General features: G+C 42.7%; 1 protein-coding gene across 6 annotated transcripts in view; it reads right to left on the bottom strand.

The window, feature by feature from the left end:
- Positions 1 to 22415, bottom strand: part of FTO (FTO alpha-ketoglutarate dependent dioxygenase) — a 266159-nt gene that overhangs the window by 142774 nt on the left and 100970 nt on the right. For all 6 annotated transcript variants that reach the window (XM_082232944.1, XM_082232940.1, XM_082232939.1 and 3 more), the window contains one exon: positions 10860 to 10984. In XM_082232944.1, coding sequence (XP_082089070.1) covers positions 10860 to 10984 — 125 coding nt within the window. The remainder of the gene's footprint in view (positions 1 to 10859; positions 10985 to 22415) is intronic.

The following is a 22415-nucleotide window of genomic DNA, read 5'->3' as shown; positions in this document are numbered from 1 at the left end:
GTTGTCATATATTCCTTTCTTTGTCACCTCTGATAGTCTCCACAAGCGGGTTGAAAACAGACGTTGTTTATCCTGTGTGGATTTTCCGTTCCTCCAAGAGCCATATTTCAGACGCCATTTCCACACTTCCGAACAATACATTCTTAAAGTCTGTCCATTAAATCCTCGCAGGCCTGACAGTCTCTCCTCAATCTTAGGGGGTTCTGCCAGGTTGAACTCACATTCCAATTACCATGGTCTCCTCCCCCTCGATCGTAAATCCAGTAGCCAGGCCTGCTAAACAAGTCTCTTTTTATGACTACGCATTTGCAAAGGCTCTTCATTCCTTCCCCGATGTTTAACAAACCATGTCTTTGATTAGTAATTCATTTCCACACAGTTCTTAATCATCCCACTTATAATCAGTAATTGCAACAGTTCTTCTTGGGGGGAGGGTTGTTGGGTAATCACATAAGATAAAAGGGGAAAAAGTCCCCCCCCATTCTGTCCCATTCCTACATACCGACCCTTTGATGTATCTTCTTCTTGTTATGTTTTCCTGTTAAATCCAACCAATTGCTCCACTTCACAGAGGTCACTTCAATTAGCAGTCTTAACTCCCGTACTTCACTCGAAATATGTGCATTTGCTTCTCTCTAATTGTTTATTTTGAGCTCCTGCAACTAGGCCGCGCGATCAGAGACAGCGTCAGGGAGAGCCATCTCCCACGAGGGCTGTGTGCCTAGTGCCCTCACCCCTTCTTTCGAATCCGGGGGTGATTTATGGCAACCGCAGGCAAGGCAGTGTTCCCCATTCGCTTGGGGTAACAAGGGAGGCTGCATACTCCCATATCAGCCTCTTAATTACCTCGTGTGAGCCGGAGAGATGGAATTGTCGGCCATCTTCCAATGCGCCCCTAGCGGCCCCCCGAAGCTGGGCCTTTTCTTTCAGCTGGAACTCGCAGGAACTCAGTTCCGGCACCACTGACATTCTAAGAGAATGAGGGAGTTATTCATGGTGAGGTCCAGCTCTTCTTTCCCCAGAAAAATAGTAGTGGCCAGAAGTATATAGAACCCACTCCCACATGAACCTGCCCTCCCTCAGATCATTTTTAGAGGCCCTGCTCTCTATGCCCTCAACTATCTGAGATGTTGATAGATGATGAGAAGTCAAGGGGCCCTCCTCATTAGCGACACCTAGATCACAGAAGTCATAGAATCATAGAATTGGATGGGACCCTGAGGATCATGTAGTCCAACCCTTTGCTATGCAGGAATATGCAGCTGCCTCATATGGAGATCGAACCTGCAACTTTGGTACTATCAGCACCATGCTTTAACCAACTGAGCTATCCGGGCTATAAGTCCCTTCTAGAGAAGGCTCATTTATCTCCTTCCTTTAGTCCTCACATCAAAACTTTGCTTGTCTCTTCTATTTGGGGGGGGTGAATCTTTTGAGAGGAACACATAAAGCTGTCTTATATTGAGTCAGGCCATTGGTTTATCTAGATCAATATTGTTTACATTGACTGGCAGTAGATCTCAAGGGTTTCAGACAGGTCTCTCCCAGTCCTATTTGGTGATGTTGGGGACTGGAACTGGGATCTTCTGCATGCAAAGCAGATGCTCCACCACTGAGCCACATTTTGAGTCTTAACGCTTCAAAAGGGCTAATATGGGCATGTGTGAATTGGAACAAAGAATTCATAAAAGAAAATATGAGTTCAGAGTTTGAATGGGGCAGCTGCAATGCTGGTTTACTAACCTAGATTGTCATATGCACTTCATCTCACTTTAAAATTGTACTTATTATGAAGTGCAACAAAAGCACCAAAGGCACTACCAGTTCTGAACACCACCAAGATTTTGGGGTCATTTCTTGGGAAGGTGAAAAAATGTAATCCATCTCTGGGATAGTTTAAATCCTAAATGTCTATTTTTTATATACAGTTTCACCTCCTGTGCTCAGTATGTGAGCAGGTTTTATGAAGATTTCCTGTTACGAGGCATAAAGGACGTTCAGAAAAAGGGACCTAAGAAAGTATGGATGGATGTCTTGGAAATCAGAATCCTCGACAAGCAGATTAAAAGTAAATATTGGCTATTTCCTTGTTCCCCAGGGAGTCATTTTGTATTCCCAGTTGCAACACCAATTTGGTACTTGAAAACCAAGCAAGAGTCGCACACTTTCCTCCTGCACAAGCCGGCTGCCTCTGGCAGACACCATTGTTTTTAACAGGCACAATGACAGCTGATACTAATGGCACTTTGTGGTTCAACTGTCAGATGGTGGAGCTAACACTCTGTCTTCACAGATTATACATTTGCCAGTCCTGTGATCTGCTGGGCTTCTGCCATCCTACGCAGCCAGGAAGCCTGACCGTTTTAATTCCCCTCCACTTGCAGAGTCCGAGTGGTAAGGATAGTGGTGGTGGTGGGGATGTCACCAAGCTACCAGAATTCCAAGCCACCTCTAACTATCCTTCACGTACTACAACTACCAAAGCTGGTGTAAACAAGGAACACAGTCTGAATTCACATCATGGATTACAGAGTTTGGAATGCTTGTTGGGAGGAAAGATTGTTGAGGTGCAGAAGGCATGCTGGTCTATGTCAGAGATTCAAAAATGGGGAACTGAAGAAAGAAAGAAAGAAAGAAAGAAAGAAAGAAAGAAAGAAGAGAAGGAATCCCAACAGTGCTGATTTTTAGGGTGTATGGTCACATTGTGGGTGAGGAACCTGTTGCTCCCCAGAAGAGGGCTCTAGTAGCAGTAAAACAAGAGCTGCCCAAGGTTCTGCTTGGCCTTGAATGTCTGCAGGAGGTCCCACTCAGACTGCAAACACCATCCATCTACAGCAAGGAGAGACAATCAGGTGTCCCGTCCGTCCCCCCCGAAGTTGCTGGACTCCAATTCCCATTGTCCCTGACCATTGGTCATGCTGGCTGGGGCTGGTGGAAGTTGGAGTCCAACAACTTCTAGAGGGACATGGGTTCCTTGGTGATATCTCTCCTCTCTCAATCTCTGGCCATTTCCACAGTCTGCTTGGTTTTGTTTCTCAGAAAAGAGTAGAGTGGGGTGGGTTAACTTTCTGAAAAATCTAAGGTAAGAGAGTGACTCAGAAGCTTAAGGAGCACCCGATCCAGCTTGAGATATCTCGTTGGCAAGGTGACCCAAGGCAGGAACCCAAGTTCTTGATGTAATTCACCCTAATAGGCTTCATTATTTGGAACATGCACAATCCTAGCATTTCCACTTTTTTAGGGTGCTGAGGGGGTTAGGTATGGAAGAAGAGTCCCTGTCAATCTTACTAGCTGCCAGCAGCCACAAGAAACTGAGAAGTGAAATATGGAAAGGATTTGCTGCATAATTATTAACCAGGATACAAAAAAAGGGAGGAGGAGGAGGTCAAAGAAAAAAGGTAATGAGAGTTGAGGATTTGAGAATGATGGATTTATTTTTGTTTGTTTGCGGTGTATTTTTGTTTTTTGAATTTGTATTGTTTGATGTGGTTTGTTTTTTCTTTGTCTTTTCTATTTTCTTTTTTTGCTTTGTTTTTTCTTTGTAATTTCAAAAATTTTCAATAAATATCATATAAAAAAAGGAAACTGAGAAGTGACAGATATCAGGGGGACAAGGAAATTACTGACAGAAGACATTTTCCCCCTAAATTGAGCATAAAGGCAATTTAATTTAAATCAATTTTACCATTCATATGACACTTTAGCAAACTGCTACAGTAACCAAATCTATAAACTATTTGTCTATTGTGTTAAAATTATTATAAAACATGGGTGGGTATGTGTTTTCATTTTATTATTCAACTAGGCAATAACCTCTGATTAATTCCTGTTTGGAATCAATAGTTTGAATCAATTAACATTTTCCTGCTGTATAAGATGAATAAAAACTATTATTATTATTATTACTTGCCTTGGGCCATGATATTTTATTATCTGTTTTTGTGTTTACGGTACCAGCCCAGTGATGCCTAAAAGCCTGGGGATACCTAAAATGTTCATTGTGCACCAGTATCAAAGCTAGAGAGGCATCTTGGCTCCAGAATGTAGAGACTAGTCTTAGATTCAGGTTTTTGAAGAAGCTTGCAAGAGAACTGATAAAGAAGTTTGTTTAAGAACTAACAAACACTTCACACAGAGACACTCACCTTTATCAGCTGTGTGTTACCAGCAACAACCATTTCAATGAGTTCAAAAATGTTATAAGGTTTGTCTCCTAAATTAAGAGGTGCATGTGATATCATACTGAATTCTTTTCCATAAAATGTCTTCCTAAGCCACAGATGGAATTAATGCAAAGAAAGGTCTACATGCCTACATAGAGTACACTTTTTAAAAATAGAAATACATTTTATCTTTTTAATATCTATCCATCACACTAATCCCCACTGAGACACATCTTTCATGGTTATGAAAACTCTAAATAGCCATGATGCTATATAAATGAATAGCTACAACCAGCATTTTGGCATAAAATATGCAGTCTTTAAGCAGTTAAACAGCAGAATAATCTGCCCCTTGCCATGTTTGATGAGAAAAAGCAGAGAACCTATTATTGTTGATTAAAAAGCAGTATTGAGAAGACTCAGTCCTCTGCATGCTTACCTGACTGTAAGACCCATTAAAGTCAATGGAACTTACTTCTCAACGCAGATAGCATAGGATTGCACAACTTTCATAAACTAAAGGAGGGATGAGATAGATACTAAACTGCACTTTCCCCTGTCTTCTCTTTGTCTCGTCATGGGTTCATTTCTTCCATGGTCGCCATTAACTCTTAATCTATTCCAGCTCTCCTTATGGGTCATTGATTCTATATGTACCGTGGTTATTTTAAAATGCTTCCCTTTGGTCAAAGGGGAGGAGAGGAGAGAAGAGAAGGGGGGGGGAGAGGGGAGAGAGAGAGAGAGAGAGAGAGAGAGAGAGAGAGGCCTTGAGCCAGATGGGCGACTTCACACTTCATTTATCAAACCCAATAGACTAGGCCCCATCTCCCTATGCTTGCTTATTGCAGTTAAATTTCCTTGCAATTTGGTAATAATTTTCATTATCAGACAGTGACCCTAAAATACAAGGAGATTCCTTCCCCCCTCCCCACTTTTTTGTGGGGGGTTGTCTTCATGGCAGGTTTGAAATTCACAGCTGCACTCTTTTAGCTCTACAGTAGGACGTGAGAAGCTGCCTTTACTTTATTAAGAGAAAGATGACCTCTTGTAAGCAGAGGTCAAGAAGAGGTCAGCTCAAAGGCCTCAAGAAGCTCTTTAACAGCTATAACAATCTGTCCATCAGACCCTATCTCGCAGAATAAACAAACGGCAGCCTTTAGGAACCTTTGGTTGATTCTGTTAACACTCTGAGCATATTCACATCCTTCCTCCTTCCCTATTTATATCCTGTTCTTTTTCCTATAACTGCTGTCGCTCTGTGTACTGGGTCGCTAACACACCAAGTCTGCTTTAAAACAACCAACAAACACTGGGCAGCTTGATCCTCTTTAGATCCAGACAGGGATGCTGCTGGAAGACTTCCATCCCCCAGAATGCTCTCTGCCCTGCCAGTGCAAGAAAAGACCTGAGATGGCTGGATAAGGAACTTCTGCAAACTTGACTAGGATTCAAGGGGTGGGCCTGTTGTAAGCACATTACAAAAACCAAGAGGATTTCTAAGAAATAAAAGACACATACCCAAGAAGATTCTAATAATGATGATGATGATGCATTGCAAATTTAGCCAATTAATATCAGTTCATGTTCAATTTTATAGGAAACGAAGAGCTACCATTTTAACACACAATGTCATCTGCTAAGCCATGGTTTGTTTAACAAGCTATGAGTTAACCATGGGTTGTAGCACATGCAGGCAGGTAGGCAGGCAGGCAAAGAAACCATGGCTTGTTTCTCCAAAGTCTGGCATAGTTTTCCAGCAGCTCTTCCCTCATGTCTTTGCAGTTTGGTGAGCATTTGGTGTTCAGTGCTCAGACAAACCATAGTGAAGGAAAGGTGCTGGATTCTCATATAACACCAAACGGTGGTTAAAATAAATTGAAGTCCAAAACCAACAACAAACCACAGCTTCACACCATGGTTTCTTGGCAGTAAACAAATCACAGTTAAGTGACTGGGCAGGGTTCATGCATAAGACTAAATTAGGGTTTAATAAACCACAGTAAAATAAACCTGGCCTGGTAATATGAGCTAAGCAGGTCACTGGCTGCATTTGCATGGACTTTGCATGGTTTAGCACTACTTGGAGAAGGTGCAGCAAACCCAAGTGGAACATTGTGTCTGCCTCTTCCTCCTCCTATGCACCCAGGAAGACTTCTGTGAAAATTATCTACATTTTCAAAGGAAGTTGACTTGTATTATATTGTATTGTGTTCTGGCTTACATCAAACTTCACAGAGTTTCAAAAACAAGACAACTTCAAACCATGGATTAGAAACTGGCTTGTTTACTAGGGGACCTTCTGTGTGCAAAGTTTGCCCTGTATACCCAAGCTATGGTACCTCTTTAGGATTGTCTCTGAATAATGAGCAAGAATGAGCAATGGCAAGCTTCTCCAGAAATGGAGTCCAGCCAAACTGGAACTGCTATATCTTCGCAATCAGATTGCCATAGAAAAGCAGCCCTCATTGCATGCTAGTTCAACTCATTCTGCATGCTAAATAAATAAAGCCTGCTCAAGCAAGCTGCATTATGTACCAAAAAAATGTTGAATTCTGCTACCTTAAGCAAATTTTCACCACTACCCCTTCGTACTCTGCAGACTTCTGTGTTTTGCTACTTGTGAAAAGACCAAAGCCAACAAGACCCAACCACCAAATATCTTGCCAGCTGCCTTGCTGGGTTCTGAGATTTCAGCCAGCACTGCTGAGTTTTCAAGACTGGTTTCACACCCATCGGGACTAGAGATTCAAAGCTTTTAAAATAGAAGTTTCAATTCTCACAGAGATGAACGGAAGACGTGCTATCACACATGCCTGTTGTTGTTTTACACTCTCCCACAAAACAGTGGCATGCACACATGAAGTCCTGCTCATTCCTTTTTGGTACATACTGCAAGCACTTTGTAGCTGACACACTCCCCAAGCTCACAGGATGAGTCCAGGTGCAAGGTTCTTGTGTTAATTTATAAGGAACCACAGAGCCTAGTGTTTGCTGATCAGAAGGTCGGCAGTTCGAATCCCGTTGCTCGGTCCCAACTCCTGCCAACCTAGCAGTTCAAAAGTGCGTCAAAGTGCAAGTAGATAAATAGGTACCGCTCCGGTGGGAAGGTAAACAACATTTCCGTGCGCTGCTCTAGTTCGCCAGAAAGCGGCTTAGTCATGCTGGCCACATGACCAGCTGTACGCTGGCTCCCTCGGCCTATAGAGCGAGATGAGCACTGCAATTCCAGAGTCGTCCACGACTGGACCTAACGGTCAGGGGTCTCTTTACTTTTACCTAATCCCTCATATCCTTGCCTGAGAACAGAGGTCATTAGGGGAGACAGTAGTCCACCACTGGCTTAGATGCACAACTCCTATCCACTAGAAGTTGTGTGTTAGCCCAGTTTTGTGGAACTCCCAGCTGAGAACAGACAGGTTCCCCCCACTTGCTGAAGGTTCATTTAATCCAGCAGGCATTTTTAATTAATGTTTGGTTTTAAGGATTCAACTGGAGTTTTTTTTAAAAAAAATTGCATCTATATATAGTGCTTAAAAACAATTGTAGATCAGTGGCAGTAGAGCAGCAGGTGGTAAGCGCTCCTTAAGGAGTGGTTGGATGGCCATCGGTCATGCTCTGGTTGAGATTCCTGCACTGCGAGGGGTTGGGCTAGATGACCCTCAACTCTATAATTCTCTGCAATAAATAAATAAAACTCGGAGGAGGCAGAGAGAAGGTAAACGCTGCCCTCAGCACCCAGCTCAGATGACTCCAGCACTCGTAGAACCCCAGCTTGCCACCATCTCCATGGCTTTAGGAGGCTGCACTACTCTTAACTTCATAGTCTAAAGAATCCAGTCCAGAAACCGCAGCAGAGCCGCAATCCCATTACACCACTGGATTCAAGCACTCCCCTTCCATTATAGGAGGCTTCTTCCAGTGGGCCTCCTATGCTGGCTGGGACTTGTGGGAGTTGTAGTCCGACATCTGGAGGGCACCGCATTGGCCAACCCTGCTCTTTAGCAGGCATGGTTAATTCGTGGCTCTCTAGACAATGCAGGACTGCAACTCACGTCTTCCCTAGTCATTGCCCGCACTGGCTGGGGCAGATGGGAGTCAGAGTTCAACACCTTATGAGAGGCCACAAATTAGCTACTCAGGGCTACAGCCATTACTTGAGTGTCAGGACAATATAGGGTGAAAACTCTGGGGAAGAAAAGGAATATGATTTAGTGGGACACACATCTCAAATTTCCAGTTTTACAAGGGAGCTCACAGCCAAAACTACAGTACTTGTATAAACCCGTTAAATATACACGAATACTTACAGAGTCTCTCCCCCCCCCCAACCAGCTCTGGCTGTTTTCCCTCTGATCTACTTGACCTAAATTTCTCCAAGTTGCATTGTTCATAATATGTCTTCTCTAATGCACAACGTAAGGTAATTAGAGTCATCTGTATTTAACTTCCAGAGAAGGGGAAAAGGAGAGAGAAAAAAATCTATTATCTAATCTGGCTGATCCCCTGATGGCTTGCTGAAAGTAAAATACTATAACCTATTGCCTGGCCTTTGACAAGCGCTAATTATTTCCTGTCGAAGCACATTTTTCTTGTGTAATTCCAAAGTACACAATAGGCTGATCTCTAAAACACAGGGGCTGCTCCTCCAGAGCCTCGGCGGATGTTTTATAACTTTCACCACCCCAGCGAACGCTTGACGGCTACTATCGTCAGCGCCTCCATTCCAGACATCTCTCCAAACCTTTGAAGAGGTAAAAAGTGCGGGATATGGTAACAGTCTGTTTATGTGGATCATATGGATGGGACTCTTTAAGATAGGTCAGTGTGATGAGAAACATCAAATGTGGGTCAGAGGAGAGGGGAAACCGATTACAGTTATTTAATACTCTGGGGCCACTGTCTTTTCTAAGGCTTTCAAGACACCATGCTCTTGAAATTTTCTTTCAGGTGTTTAGTTTTAATGAGGCCTGCATTTCGTCTGCTGCTAAGTCTCTCCCCACACATGCCCCCTGTTCCTCCCCTTCCCCTCTCCACCCTGATGCCTGCAAAGTACTTACCATTTTTGTTCTAGAAGCTAAATTATGTCTGTTGGCTCCAGCTTCTGACTAAATTGGTAGTTGTAAGGGAAAAGGCCAGAAAACCGTGTAACTAGATTCTTTCCAAGAGGGAGTCCTCTCCCCCTCATCTCCCTACGGTGCTGCTTGGTGATTATTTGTCCTGCTAAATTGATCCACTCACTGAGTTACATTTGTTATGTTTTCTTTAAAATATATGTATGTGCACACACTACCCTGACTTTTCCATTTTTTGTTTGTTACGTTTTTAACCCACAGTGCTCAGTCTAAACAGAGGAGGTATTCGCTGCTGGGCACAGACCATGTGGAACTGAAGGCGAAACTTCTAAAACCTCAAATCTGGTGGGTAGAACCCATCTGCACAAAGAGGCTCCCTGAGAAGAATCCATTTAACTGGCTTGAGGAAACCAACATCTGGTACGGTGTTGTCCTCAGAAAGTGGGCATTCGCTGCTAGTTTGAAACACTAATCTAGGCACAGATACACTGGTTCAATTCAAAGTGCTTTTTTTTTTTTTTTTACATAGAAAGCCCAACCCAGCTCCAGGCCTCAATTATCTTTCAAAGTGGCTCTCCCATTATGAACCTGTCTGTATTCTTTGGATGTCTTTTGAGGTCCTCCTCTGGGTGCTCCCTATAAGGGAGTTTTGGAGGGTAGAAACAAGGCACAGTTTTCCTCCACTGGGGCTCCCAGTTTGTGGAATGCCTTTTCCAGTAAGATCTACCTGACGCCATCATTAACATTCTATTGGCACCGAGTAAAAAAACCAACACCTTTATCACTTCTCCCAGATATTTGACAGAAGATGATGATTTGCTGGATATGTTTTGCTGGTCCCCCCCTTTTCTTTTTTGCTGCTGTTTTACTGGGTCATATCAGTTTATTTATATACAACATTTCCCACAAATTTGTGCTCAGATCTGTGTGTGCCCCAATCTCCCAGCCATATAATGCTGTCCAAACTGTCAAATTCTTGTCTTCATTTTTCTCATGCACAAAAACGTATCTACGGTGCAGGGCCCAACACACAAATATGTTTTGAAAATGCAACAGTAGAGGGATGGCCAAATAAATTTTCATATTTTTTTTTTAGAAAAAGGAAGGGAAAGTATCAATCAGTATTTAATAAAATCTCACTTTAAATGCAAGAGGCAACCCAAATTAAAGTTTTGACTGACAACAACCCTGCAGTGTGCCTTTAGTCCCTTCTACCATCACCATCATCAACACATGGTGAGCTAAAGTCAACTGAGAAATAGGCCAAGTTCTTTTGGGTGTGGGAAAAGCGATTGGTAAACTTCAGGTCAGGGATGGGGCAAACAGAACCGCATTCAGAATGCGGCTCTGTAGAAAATAAAAACGACGTCTCTGCACTTAGAAAACTAGACATCAAGGAGAAAAGTTCTAGCCTTGCTTGGGACATGCCAGCTTTCGACGTCTTTCCAGCTCTCATAGAGAATTCCATCAAGTGCATCCCTACCACCAGTCTAAAGGAGTACGGGCCGGAAACAGGCTTACTACCTCCTCAACTTTGAGGGGGCCTGGCCCTTTTAAAACAAAATTGAGGGGGCTGAGGTGCCATCAGACCCCTAAAATAGGCACGCCTGCATCACGTCCTCACCTTGCAAGCCAATCCTGCCGTAGCTCCTGACGCTCTTCAAGAATGGGCAGGAGGCAGCTGATTCGTTCCTTCCTTTGTTCCTCTGCCTGTTCCTCTTTCCTGAATTCACAGAGCAGTAGGCTTGTCTTGGGGAGCAAGGGAGAGGGGTGGGTTGGAAGAAAACAGAAAGGGGGGGAGGCCATAAACATTACAATCCAAAAATAGGAAACAAAGCATAAAATTAATTAAAAAGCCCATAAGCAAATAGAGACAGTAAATCAATGGCCCTTCTTTCTTTTTTTATTACGGTTCCCCAGCTCCCAAATCAATACAGTAAATGATGGTCCAAAATGGCCACCATCTATCTGGTTTTTAATCAAAGTACACGGAATGCAAGGTAAAACCTCAAAGCATCATTGCCCTAAGTAATACCACAGACCAGGCATTCTAGGTGTAATTTTCACATTTTTGCCAGACAGAATTGCTTTTCTTTTGTCCTTGTATGGGTGAATTGTTATTAGAAAGTGTGCATGAGGCTTGCTCCCCTCCTCCATCACCCCACCTCTAATGATTGTGGGGGGAACGTTTTAATTTTTCTTGAACTTCACCTGTTACAGACAAGAAGAAGTAGAAAATCTCTGTAATGCTGATTTGTATAGCGATTTCCTACTTTTCCCTTTTAACTGCTTCTTATTCTTTCCCTCCCCTTGTTAATAAAATGAATCATTCAGCAAAATAATGTTTGCATTGAGAAAAACACTGTCCGGGTGTTGAAAACACAGGCATGTCTCTTTTAAGCAATTTTACAGCTATGTAAAACTGTAAATCACTCTTATGGCCAGATACTATGCATTTTTTTCACAAAACTAAGTCCGGCAGAATTCAGTGAAGTGCACTCCTTAGTGGGTGTGCAGTGGGGCACGCGTCTTAGATAGTTGAAAGGAAAACTGGAAGCTGCTTAATACAATATCAGACATTGATCCATTTCACTCAGTATTGCCTACACTGACTGGCAGTGGCTCTCCAGGGTTTCAGGCAGTGGTCTTTCCCATATCTACCTGGAGATGACACTGCCAAATGCCCAAGACCCCATGTTCACCTATTCTTGATGACTTGAGAGCCGAACAGGTTCGCTAAGAGAGTAACATCTGCTAAATAAAGGAGTTCGAGACTCCCAGAGATCAATTCTTCACTGAGATGGGATAGGGCTTATGGCAGCTGTCCAGGCTTGAACATGGCTCAACTTTGCTCTGGAAGTTGTCAGAACAAGCTGCCTACTTGAAGCAGTCCAAGCAGTCCAAAACCTAGCATCTGACTGACCATCTTGTTTCAAGGGGTGGAGAAATTGAAGGGCCCAGTTTGGATTTAGTGGACTTTTCTGGAATTTTCCCATTTGAAAGGGGGAGAGATGAGGTCAGAAAAAACCCCTGAGTCAAGTTGGAGAAAGTCTCAGTGGGTTTGCCCAACCCCAATCAAAAGACAATGTTGTAATAATAATAATAATAATAATAATAATAATAATAATAATAATAATGCTGTTGTTATTTCCCACCCTCCTACTATCCTTAATTTATTACTAATTCTATTAAGCAATTTCTTAAAAATAAGAATTAAGTCCATATAATATAATTAACACAAAACCAAAATAGCCATGTCTATAATTAGATGGCTGCACCCAACAGATTCCAAATGACTTTTTTTGCTGAAATTGAGGGCAGGATTGAAGCCTAAGAGAAAAAATATGGTTCATTAAAGGGTTTCCAATGTTCATCCCATTTTAGGAACCTAAGTTAAATAAAGGGTTAGAAGGTGAAAAGATGTGCCCTGACAGTGAGAGGTCAAGAGTTCAAGAAATGTGGTCAAAGATGTTATCAACTGGGAAAGCCGTTTCCTCAAATCAACACTGATTTTTTTTTTAAGGAATCCATCAAAAAGTTTACTGGTATGAGTCCTGTCCCTAGAAGATGGGAGAGTCTTCTTCTGAATGCTTTGCACACTATCAAAGAAAGGTCAACTCTGGGTTCTTCGTCTATGTAATGATCTTTAATGACAGATAATTGTCTACAGAAACTTTGTTTTACCCAATGTTGAGTGAAGCCTTCAGATTTGAAAACTGGACTCAGCTTTGGTTCAGGGCATCCCTCTTCTTCCCCCAAGATGTGCTTGGCACACAAGGTCAGCAGAACAAACAAACAAACCCTGCAGGTCTGCTTTATCTCATCAGTCTCTCAGCAGAGACTTTTTGGAGGGTGCTAATGCTTAGGACCTGATGAAGCTATCTTTCCTCTGCTCCCTATGCTGGTGAAAGCACATCCTGAATAGGCCCCAACAGAGATAACAAGACATTGCTTGCCATTGGAAAGTCACAAGCAATGTTTTTAGAATCATTATTCTCATCAATTAACTTAGTGCTCAGAAAAAGCTCTGGGCTCCTGTCACGGCCACTCCACTTCCTGCAGAACAGTGCCATGATTCCACACATTTCATTTCTCCCTGTGTTCTGGAAAACAAATACTCCAGATTTAAACCAGAGCAGAGAAGGCTGTTTTCAGAGTCTTGCTTTATTTTGTCAACAAATGAGGTTTTCACCAGGAGATCTAATGTACTCGTTAGTATTTCCAAAGAGATTAGCAGGATAAACCTCTGAGCCCTTGCTAAGCTCTTCCCACTTCAAGGAAAGCAGTCCAACAGCCAATAATCAATAGCAAAGAGAAATGGTGGTGCGGATAAGACATGTGTTTGCAAGCAGTGAGATTCACCTTCTGCTAATTGTCCAGCTTGTTTTAGTTGCTTTATGGTGGGGAAATGACAGTATCATGACAAGAGTTGAATGCAACTAAAAGTAGAATTTAACTTGAGATCTTGAAGTCATGCATGTTGGCTAGGACTTGGATGGTGTATATCAATGGTAGCTTGTATCTCATCGGCATACACAGCATGTAACGGGGCCGTGTTGGCAATTGCTATGGTGAAAGTGGCTGGCATGTTTTAAGTTATCACCCAGCAATTTGGACATATTACGCTCAAACACTGGCCCTATTTTGTTTACAGCATGTCATGCTTGATATCAAAGTTTCACTCAACAACTTTTTTGGTGCGGAGGGGGGACCATGTTGAAAAATGGTACTGTGTTTGTGGAGTGGAAGAAAGCAAAGGGAGGAGAGCAGAGAAGTGATGAGGAAAGGGGAGGGGGGGAGAAAAGAAATTGTTTATAAAATCCAGCTGCTCAGTCGTTGGCGCCAGAAACTTCTCATCCTGCTACTTTTACGCCTGCAACCCCTTTTACCTCCCCACCCTTCGCCTTGCACAGGTATAACTAAAATGTTGACTTCAATGCTTCGGAGAGCACTCAACTGATTCTGTAACATGATTAATTGCCGAAGACATGGCGGACCATATGGAACAGGGAACGCATCAAGTAATTCATACTTCTGTATATGATCATTTTGGCCCCTGTTGTTTTAATGTACAGGAAAGAGCTAGTATAGCACAGACCTGGTGTCTTGCCCTTGACAGCCCATTAAGAAATCTCAAAGCACCTAGTTGAAGTTATGCTGTTGGCTTTTCAATAGCAGCCCAATAAAACAGGAGCAAAGCTTTTCCAGCGAGTCTTAAATCTTTCACATATAGTACATTAACCACTGCTGCTAAAAACAACTGGTTTCTTATGATAGGAAATGGGATTTGATTTCTAGCCTCTGCATACTTACCAAAAGCCTTTTTCTGACCTTTGCAGGGTTTACAAAATTGTTGCTTCTCCCCCCACCCCCCAGCCAAGCCTTTTTCTTTCCTTTCAGCAATTTTCCAAGGGTTTCTTTTTCTTTTTCCTTCTTGGCTGCGGTGAGCCTAATAGACTTGTTTAAAGCTCAGTACATTCTACTCTTACACTTGCGATATGCAGCCTATACAATGAAGACAGACTCATGGGAGCTAACAGGCAAGAGATTATTATTAAGAGCTTTCTCCCCCGGAGTCATAGAAATCATGACAACAGGTAAAAACATCAGCTACCCTCAAAGAACCTATAAAATAAACAAAAATAGAAATGGGGTGGGGAAACCTTAATGAAAAATACAAAACACATACAGGCTTCCTATCAGCTGAAAGGACAAATCATAAGGCTTCGTTAAAGAAACAAGATCAATCTATTAATTTAAAAAGCATGTTTCTCTGGAATTATGTTGCTGGAAGATTGACTTGTTGGGCTGTATCCAACTAATTCCTACACAGAGTAGACCCCTTGAAATTAATAGGCCTAACAAAGTTAACCATGTCCATTAACGTCAATGGGTCTACTCCAAGTAGGACTCAGATCAGAACTCACTTATTCAGCTACACATGGAGGGTGAAATACTGGGGTCAAATAAGACCCCAGACATCAGGGATTTGGGGGGGAGGGAGGGGGAATGAGATGAACTTGGCAATGACTCTAATTTAAGCTAAAATGAATTGTGGAGTTTTAGTTTGTTTATTTAAAACATGGTTATATCACCCTCCAACTCAAAATCTCAAGTGGTTTGCAAAGTTTCCAGAGGGATGGCCCTATTAATCTGTGATGGAAGCAAAAATAATGATGAGACTTGGGATACCATGAAGCTTTCGTAGAATGGAGTACAAATAAAGCAGCAACAGGTAAACATAGCAAAGGGAGGGGAAGCACATCAAAAGGTTAGAAGTAAGGTGCTTCAGTCACAAAGGCCTCCACAGTATTAACCGTGACCTGTTGCCAGACACCAAGTCCTTGACGGATAAACCAGACCCACTCCACAGGTCAAGGACCTTGATGAACAGGAAGGGCTCTCCTGGAACCAGTACAGAGGACCCCTAAGAAGAGCCCTCTTGGAGCTCTGAGAGGTGGAGAAGGTGGAGCCACCCTTCAGTCTTCAAAGTGCTGGTGCTAAGAGGTCCAGGCACAGGAAAAATAGTGAGGACTCATCTGTGGGTCCACAGTCGCCTTGTGAGTAACCCAACCCTGAATACACCTTTGTTACCTATAGCAGTGGTTAGGGTGTTTGTCCTCAGACAGTTTTCCGGGTCATGTGGCCTGTATGACTAAACCGTAACAGACAGTCAATGCCTTTATTGTTAGAGCATACATAGAGTGCCGAGGATTAGAGGGGAAGTTTTATATATATTTGTCCGTATCCATTCATGGTAAGCTATGAACCCAAATGCATAAGGAAGCCAAGTAAGTGGGGGAGGTGCCTACTCAACATAGATGTCAAATTCCAAAACAAAAGTCTCTCTCTTTGGGTCTCTCTGTTTTCATTGCGGCAGTTAAAACGGCAATAGAGGAAGAATACTGTTTCCCTTTGAAGCCACTTAAAATGACAATGCTAAAAAGTTTAATCCTCTCCACAAAGCTCTTTTTGGCAGTATCCGACATACATCGGCAGGAACATTACTTTTGGCACTTTCCATTATCCAAAATATTTACTTAGCAGCGTTTTAAGAAGTCATCTTTTATATACACTGTAGATGTCAATATTACCTTTGCTTCCCAAAAGAAGTGTATGGTGGGAAATCCCATTTCCACCTTGGTGGGGGATTTCCCATAAATAGAAAAATCTATAAATACACCCCCCCCCCCAGGTATCTCAGTGGGAAAGTTGGCTTATTCAGGTTATGTACTTTAAGGAAGCGGGAAAGACAAATGAGAAGGCCTTACTCCTAAAGACGTCCACACAGAAGGACATTCTGTCTAAGTCTGTGGGAGCTCTCTAAGAAAATAGGTCAACTAATAAAAAAAAGTAATGTCCACAGAATGGGAGATGGCACGATCCCCAAGGAAGTGATCTATATGGGGAGCTGCCTTCAGGCATCAGGCCTGTTGGCAGACCAACTCTGTGTTACAAAGATGTCTGCAAACATGACATGAAGGCTGGCAACATTAACCCTTCCCTGTGGGAATCCCTTATGGACGACCACAGTGCCTGGAGACAGACTATCTGGTTGTGTATCCACAGCAATGGAATGACCGCTGGGAGGAATGCAGAAAGAAAAAACACCATGGTACATCTGCAACAGCACAACTGGATGTCTTCCTCTACTCCAGCTGCAACAAAACATGCCTCTCCCGTATTGGTCTCTACAGACACTGTAACTCTCCAGCGGTTTGGCTTCACCACTAAAGGTGCACACTTACATTGTCTCCCGAGACAGGCAGATGCCAACCGATAAAAAAGGTGGTAAAAGATACAGCAGCTGTCCACAGAAAACCTTTATTGACCTTTCAAGAAAATATCCATCCACACTGGGCCTCAGCCAAATAGCTGTTTCAAGGAATGATCCCTCATTTGGAAATAAGGGTTGGGCTGGGTCCCCTGATCGTCAACTTTAAAAAATAAATTCAACTGTGCACACACTCCTGCTCCCTGATATCTCCCCACACCCTCCAAAGCAGAGCTCTGTTAGTCGCTGCTGAGGCATTTTGTGTTTGGAATCACAGCAGCACCTAGAAGGGACCTCAAGGGACAAATTCTTCCAGTTTCAGAAAGGGGCAGGAGGGTCTCTTGGACAGTGATCCATGAGTTGGTAGGAATGGGGTAGAAATTCAGTTTGTTTCAGATTTAATGATGATAACCTACCTAATTTCCAAGCAGTATGTGAACCAAAACACAGTTATACTTCGACGTTAAGCACTGACCTGGATTTTGTGATGCAGTTCTCCAGCCTAATAAGGTGTACCAAAAAAAGGTGCAGATTAAAGGAACTGCACTTTAAAATGGCCGTATTACTGAAAATAACATATAAATCGCACTATTTTAGCTAGCATTGCTTGAAAAATGTCGGTAGTATGGGAAATTTGCACTACGATACTGATTCGTTTCCAAGCAGACTTTTTGTTTTCAAATTGCAAATGGATGCAAAAAAGTGGAGAACTGAACTAAATGCTGAAGAAATGAGAAACAGAAATTGACATATTTCTTCATCACTGCGTTGGTGGCACAAGTTTTCTGTCTTGACTTTCCATCCCAGTGTGAGAACCAAGCTGGAAAAGATGCTCCAGTTGGTCAGACCTGGACTTGTACTGTCAGATCTATAGATGAACAGGATTGTGATTTGCCTGTGATCTCCCTCACCTCTCAAAACATCAAAACCATCAAAAGCTGTAGTGAACCCAGAGACAGAAGATAATATGAAGTGTAAATAACATTCAGGAATGTGTGTGTCAGGATGGTGGTGAAAATCTTTTTTGAAAGCAAGAGGACACAACAAAAAAAGTCTCATTTGCAAAAGGATCCAGCTGAGGGTCTAACTTCTCACAAGGGAAACAAGTCACCATATTTGCAAACATTCTGAATAGAAGACTATAGCATAGCGTGTGTTTTTGTTCCTCAGCCTCTGTATCCTGAACCCAAAGATTGCCTACATGGCTGAACATATGTTCCCTATGCAAGAACTAAGTCAAGAATTCCTTGTAGAATACAACGTCCCAGGTTCAATCCCAAGTATATCCAGAATTGTCTCCTGCCCAAAGCCCTGGGAAGCCACAGCCAGTCCATGTGGAAAATAGTCAGCTAGATGGACTAATGGCTTGACTCAGTATAAGGCAGCTTCCTGTGTTCATACTTGTGAGAACATGAACAGCCAGCCTTGCCTTAGCTATGAGCCAAAGCAACCCTAAGCTCATCCAAAAACTACTGGAAACCAAGGTCAGAATGCCAGATTTTGCAGGGTCACTGTTTCAGGGAAACGGCCTACACACATACAAACTGCATGTCTCTATTCTCTGTGTAGAAGAACTCATGAATTTGCAAAGGTCAGGGTGGGGGGAGGTGGCCCTGTTCCCTCGCTTCACACATTCAGTATTTCCACTCTGGATGCAAAAATAGGAATCCGGTTAATTAAGCTTCCATTTCAGAGATCTATACCTGGATTTTTCTTCAGCTGCAATTAGGTAAACAAACATGAACAACAGAAAGAGAGAGATGCTTTTGTTTTTTTACCCTGATTAATGCAATTTGAAAGAGGGGGAGGGGCGAGACCACCGTAAACTGCTCTTGCTTCTGGCATGAATCCTCACTGAAGTATAACTTGCAGTTTTTCAGAGCAGTGTTCTGCTTTGATAAGCATATATTATTGGCTCATCTTCTAGAGATAATAGCTTCCTTTGCCTTCCTCGGTATATTTATACGTTCCATTTACACAGAGGAACAATTGCAAAATGAAGCTTTCATATAAAAATACCAAGGGCATATTCCTCAGCTGGGTTTGCTAAGAATGAGCCAGTATGTCTTTCAGAAAGCACACTTGAAACACATCAAGGAGTTTGGTGGTTCTAAAGCAGAAGCCCCAAACCCTAAATTCTTATTTACATTGTTAAATAAAATAAAATAAACTTTCAAACTTTTTAAAAGAAAAATCAGGGGGTTGGGGGAAGCACTTTTTTTTTAATGACCTGGAAACATACAGAACTGCCATATTGCAGCTGAATGCACAACCCCAGGTTTCAGTGGAAGAGTTTGCATTGATAAATGACAGGGTCCTGCAGGAGCAGAGATTAACGTTGTGACCCAACCAGGCCAGTAGTCAGAGCCCAAAAGGTTGGACTGGATGACCTTTGGGATCCCTTCCAACTCTACAATTCTATGATTCTACTACTGTAAAAGGCTAGAGTGTCTATTCAGCATATATTCAAGCTCCAATTACCACCTCGGCCCAGTATGCCTGAAGGAGTGTCTCCACCCCCATCGTTCCGCCTGGACACTGAGGTCCAGCGCCAAGGGCCTTCTGGCAGTTCCCTCATTGAAAGAAGCAAAGCTATGGGGAACCAGGCAGAGGGCCTTCTCAGTAGTAGTGCCCACCCTGTGGAACGCCCTCCTATCAGATGTAAAAGCAATAAACAACTACCTGACATTCAGAAGACATCTGAAGGCAGCCCTGTTCAGGGAAGTTTTTAATGTGTGACATTTTGATGTATTTTTAATCTTTGTTGGAAGCCGCCCAGAGTGGCTGGGAAACCCAGCCAGATGGGCGGGGTACAAGTAAGAAATTATTATTAATTATTATTATTATTATTATTATTATTATTATTATTATTATTATTATTACCTTTATTGCTATTCAACTTCCACATTATTATTTTCTCCTCTATGTTCCTGCCAGCTAAGAATTCACACTTCATGCATCTAACAAAGTGGGCTTGAGTCCATGACGACTTAAGCCGCACTAAATCTGTTAGTCTTTAAAAGGTGCCACAAGACTCTCGGATTGTTTTTGCTGCTAAGAGACTAAATAACACGGCTACCCCTCTGGGAATTGTTTCATTTGGGCGTCCCATTTCTCTCGTGTTGCAGATAAATTTTATCTGGTGGCACATCAGGTGTTAAGGTATGAAAAAGGAATGCAAGCAGTCTGTGAGCACCCCCACCCAAGACAGCACCTTTGGGGTGGGCCCAAAAACAAGCCAACCTTAGCTATTCCTACTGTTTTGGATGTATTAGAATAACAAAAGTTGTCTTAAGAGAGGAAGAAAGAGAGTGAACCTGTAAGGTCAGTAAGATGTATTCCAGGTCAAAAGATCAACATGCCACACAAAAGTCCTCTCCCTTGGCAAATCAATCAAGCGGCCTGCACCAACCCACCACGAGACAGAGACAAAAAAATATGCTTTCTTTGTTCCTCCCCCCTTTTAACAATAAGTTAAAATAAGTTAATAACAATAAGTTATTTAAGTATTGTGAATGCCCCCTTGCCTTGCATTCTGCCCATATACTACTCTGGATACGTATTAATGAAAACAAAAGGGGGCCATTTATATTGTAGCCATGCCAAGGGGTTAAGCATGTGACCTCGGAGGATGGCGCACTTGCACCGAGGGGAAAAGCCTCTTGACAATATAAACAAGAATTACTGCTGTCAAAGAAAGGGGAGACAATTAAAAACAATCCAGGATGTTTGTCAGACAGCTGTTCAAGTTTCAGCCCCATCTGACCTCTAAAGATGTGGCGTGTTTCACTCCGGCAACTTGAAATTTTAGGTTTTTATTAAGGGGGGGGGGGTAAAAACAAAACAAAGGGAGGAGGGAGAGAGCAGATTGCCCGATTTATGCCTGGTAGTTTCTGATCAATTAGGCTGTGTCGTGATACCAGGTATCACCATCTGGGCACCTCTTTGCGGCTTTTGCATAGTCATTTTTAAACATGAGCCACTTGGTTTGGCAACAGAAAAGAGTAAAACAGGGAACACAAGAAGAGCATTGGCCCATCCAGTCCAGCGTTCTGTTCTTATAGTGGTCAAGCAGATGTCTGTGGAAAACCTGCATGCAGGATTGAAGCATGAGAGTGCACTCCCTCCTCCTGTGGTCTCCTCCAGCAACTCGTGTTCAGAAACATTACTGCCTCCAGTTCCCCATGAATTTGTCTAAACCTCTTCTTATAAAGCCATCCAAGATGGTAGCCATCACTGCCTCCTATGGGAGCAGGTTCCACTGTGCACTGCATGAAGACGTCCTTCCTTTTATATGTCCTGTATCTTCCTACCTTCAGTCCATGAGTTCTAGTGCTATAAATGAGAGGAAGAAAAACTTTTTGGTTGCCATATTCTGAACCCTTTTCAACTCTGCAATTTTCTTTTTGAGGTGAAGCGAGCAGAACTGCACACAGTATTCCAAATGCGGTCACACCATAGATTTGTGTAACAGCTTTATGATATCGGCAGTTTTATTTTCAGCCCCTTTCCTAATGATCCCTAGCATAGAATTTGCCTTTTTCACCGCTGCTGCATCCTGGGCTGACATCTTCATTGAGCTATCTGGATTGAGCGTGTCTGCGTGTGGAAATAAACAAAGGCTTACCGTACATAAATGTTGCTTTGCTCAGGAAGAGAATTGAGACAAGAAGGGCACGGGATCTTGCAAGCTGTTTAGCCCTCCTGGCTGCTGAAATAATAGCCCAGGTGATGTAGCTTCATTTATTGGACTACCACACACACAGTGAAAATAGATCACCACCAATTCCTGAACTGTCTCAGTTTATATACCACTTAACTACAATAATCCCTAAATGGTTTACAAAGATACAATACAATATATATATAGGAATCAGTGAAAACTATAAATTCAAACATCAAGTAAAATGCCTGCTGGAATAAAAAAAGTATTCAGCAGGTACCAGAAGTTCAGGTGCAAGGGGGTTTGTTTGACCCTAGCCAGAAGGCAGTCCCATAAAATTGGTCCCACAATACCAAATGCATGGTTCCTGGTGGATACAAGCCAATGTGGGCCCACTAACACGGACTCCCCTAAAACCTCAGTGATCGGGTAGGGATACAAGGGAATAGGTGGTCCTTGAGATATCCTGGGCCCAAATTGTTAATGCATTGTAAAGTGATGCAAGAATCTTGAGCTAGGCTGCTAATGTACAGTGGTACCTCGGGTTACAGACGCTTCAGGTTACAGACTCCACTCACCCAGAAATAGTAGCTCGGGTTAAGAACTTTGCTTCAGGATGAGAACAGAAATCACACGGCGGCGGTGCAACAGCAGCGGGAGGCGTCATTAGCTAAAGTGGTACCTCAGGTTAAGAACAGTTTCAGGTTAAGAACAGACCTCCAGAATGAATTAAGTTCTTAACC

The sequence above is a fragment of the Podarcis vaucheri genome (assembly GCF_965113315.1).
Source record: "Podarcis vaucheri genome assembly, chromosome: 7".
NCBI lineage: Eukaryota > Metazoa > Chordata > Lepidosauria > Squamata > Lacertidae > Podarcis > Podarcis vaucheri.
Note: the sequence above shows the minus strand (reverse complement) of the source record. Positions and strands in the feature narration are given on the sequence as shown.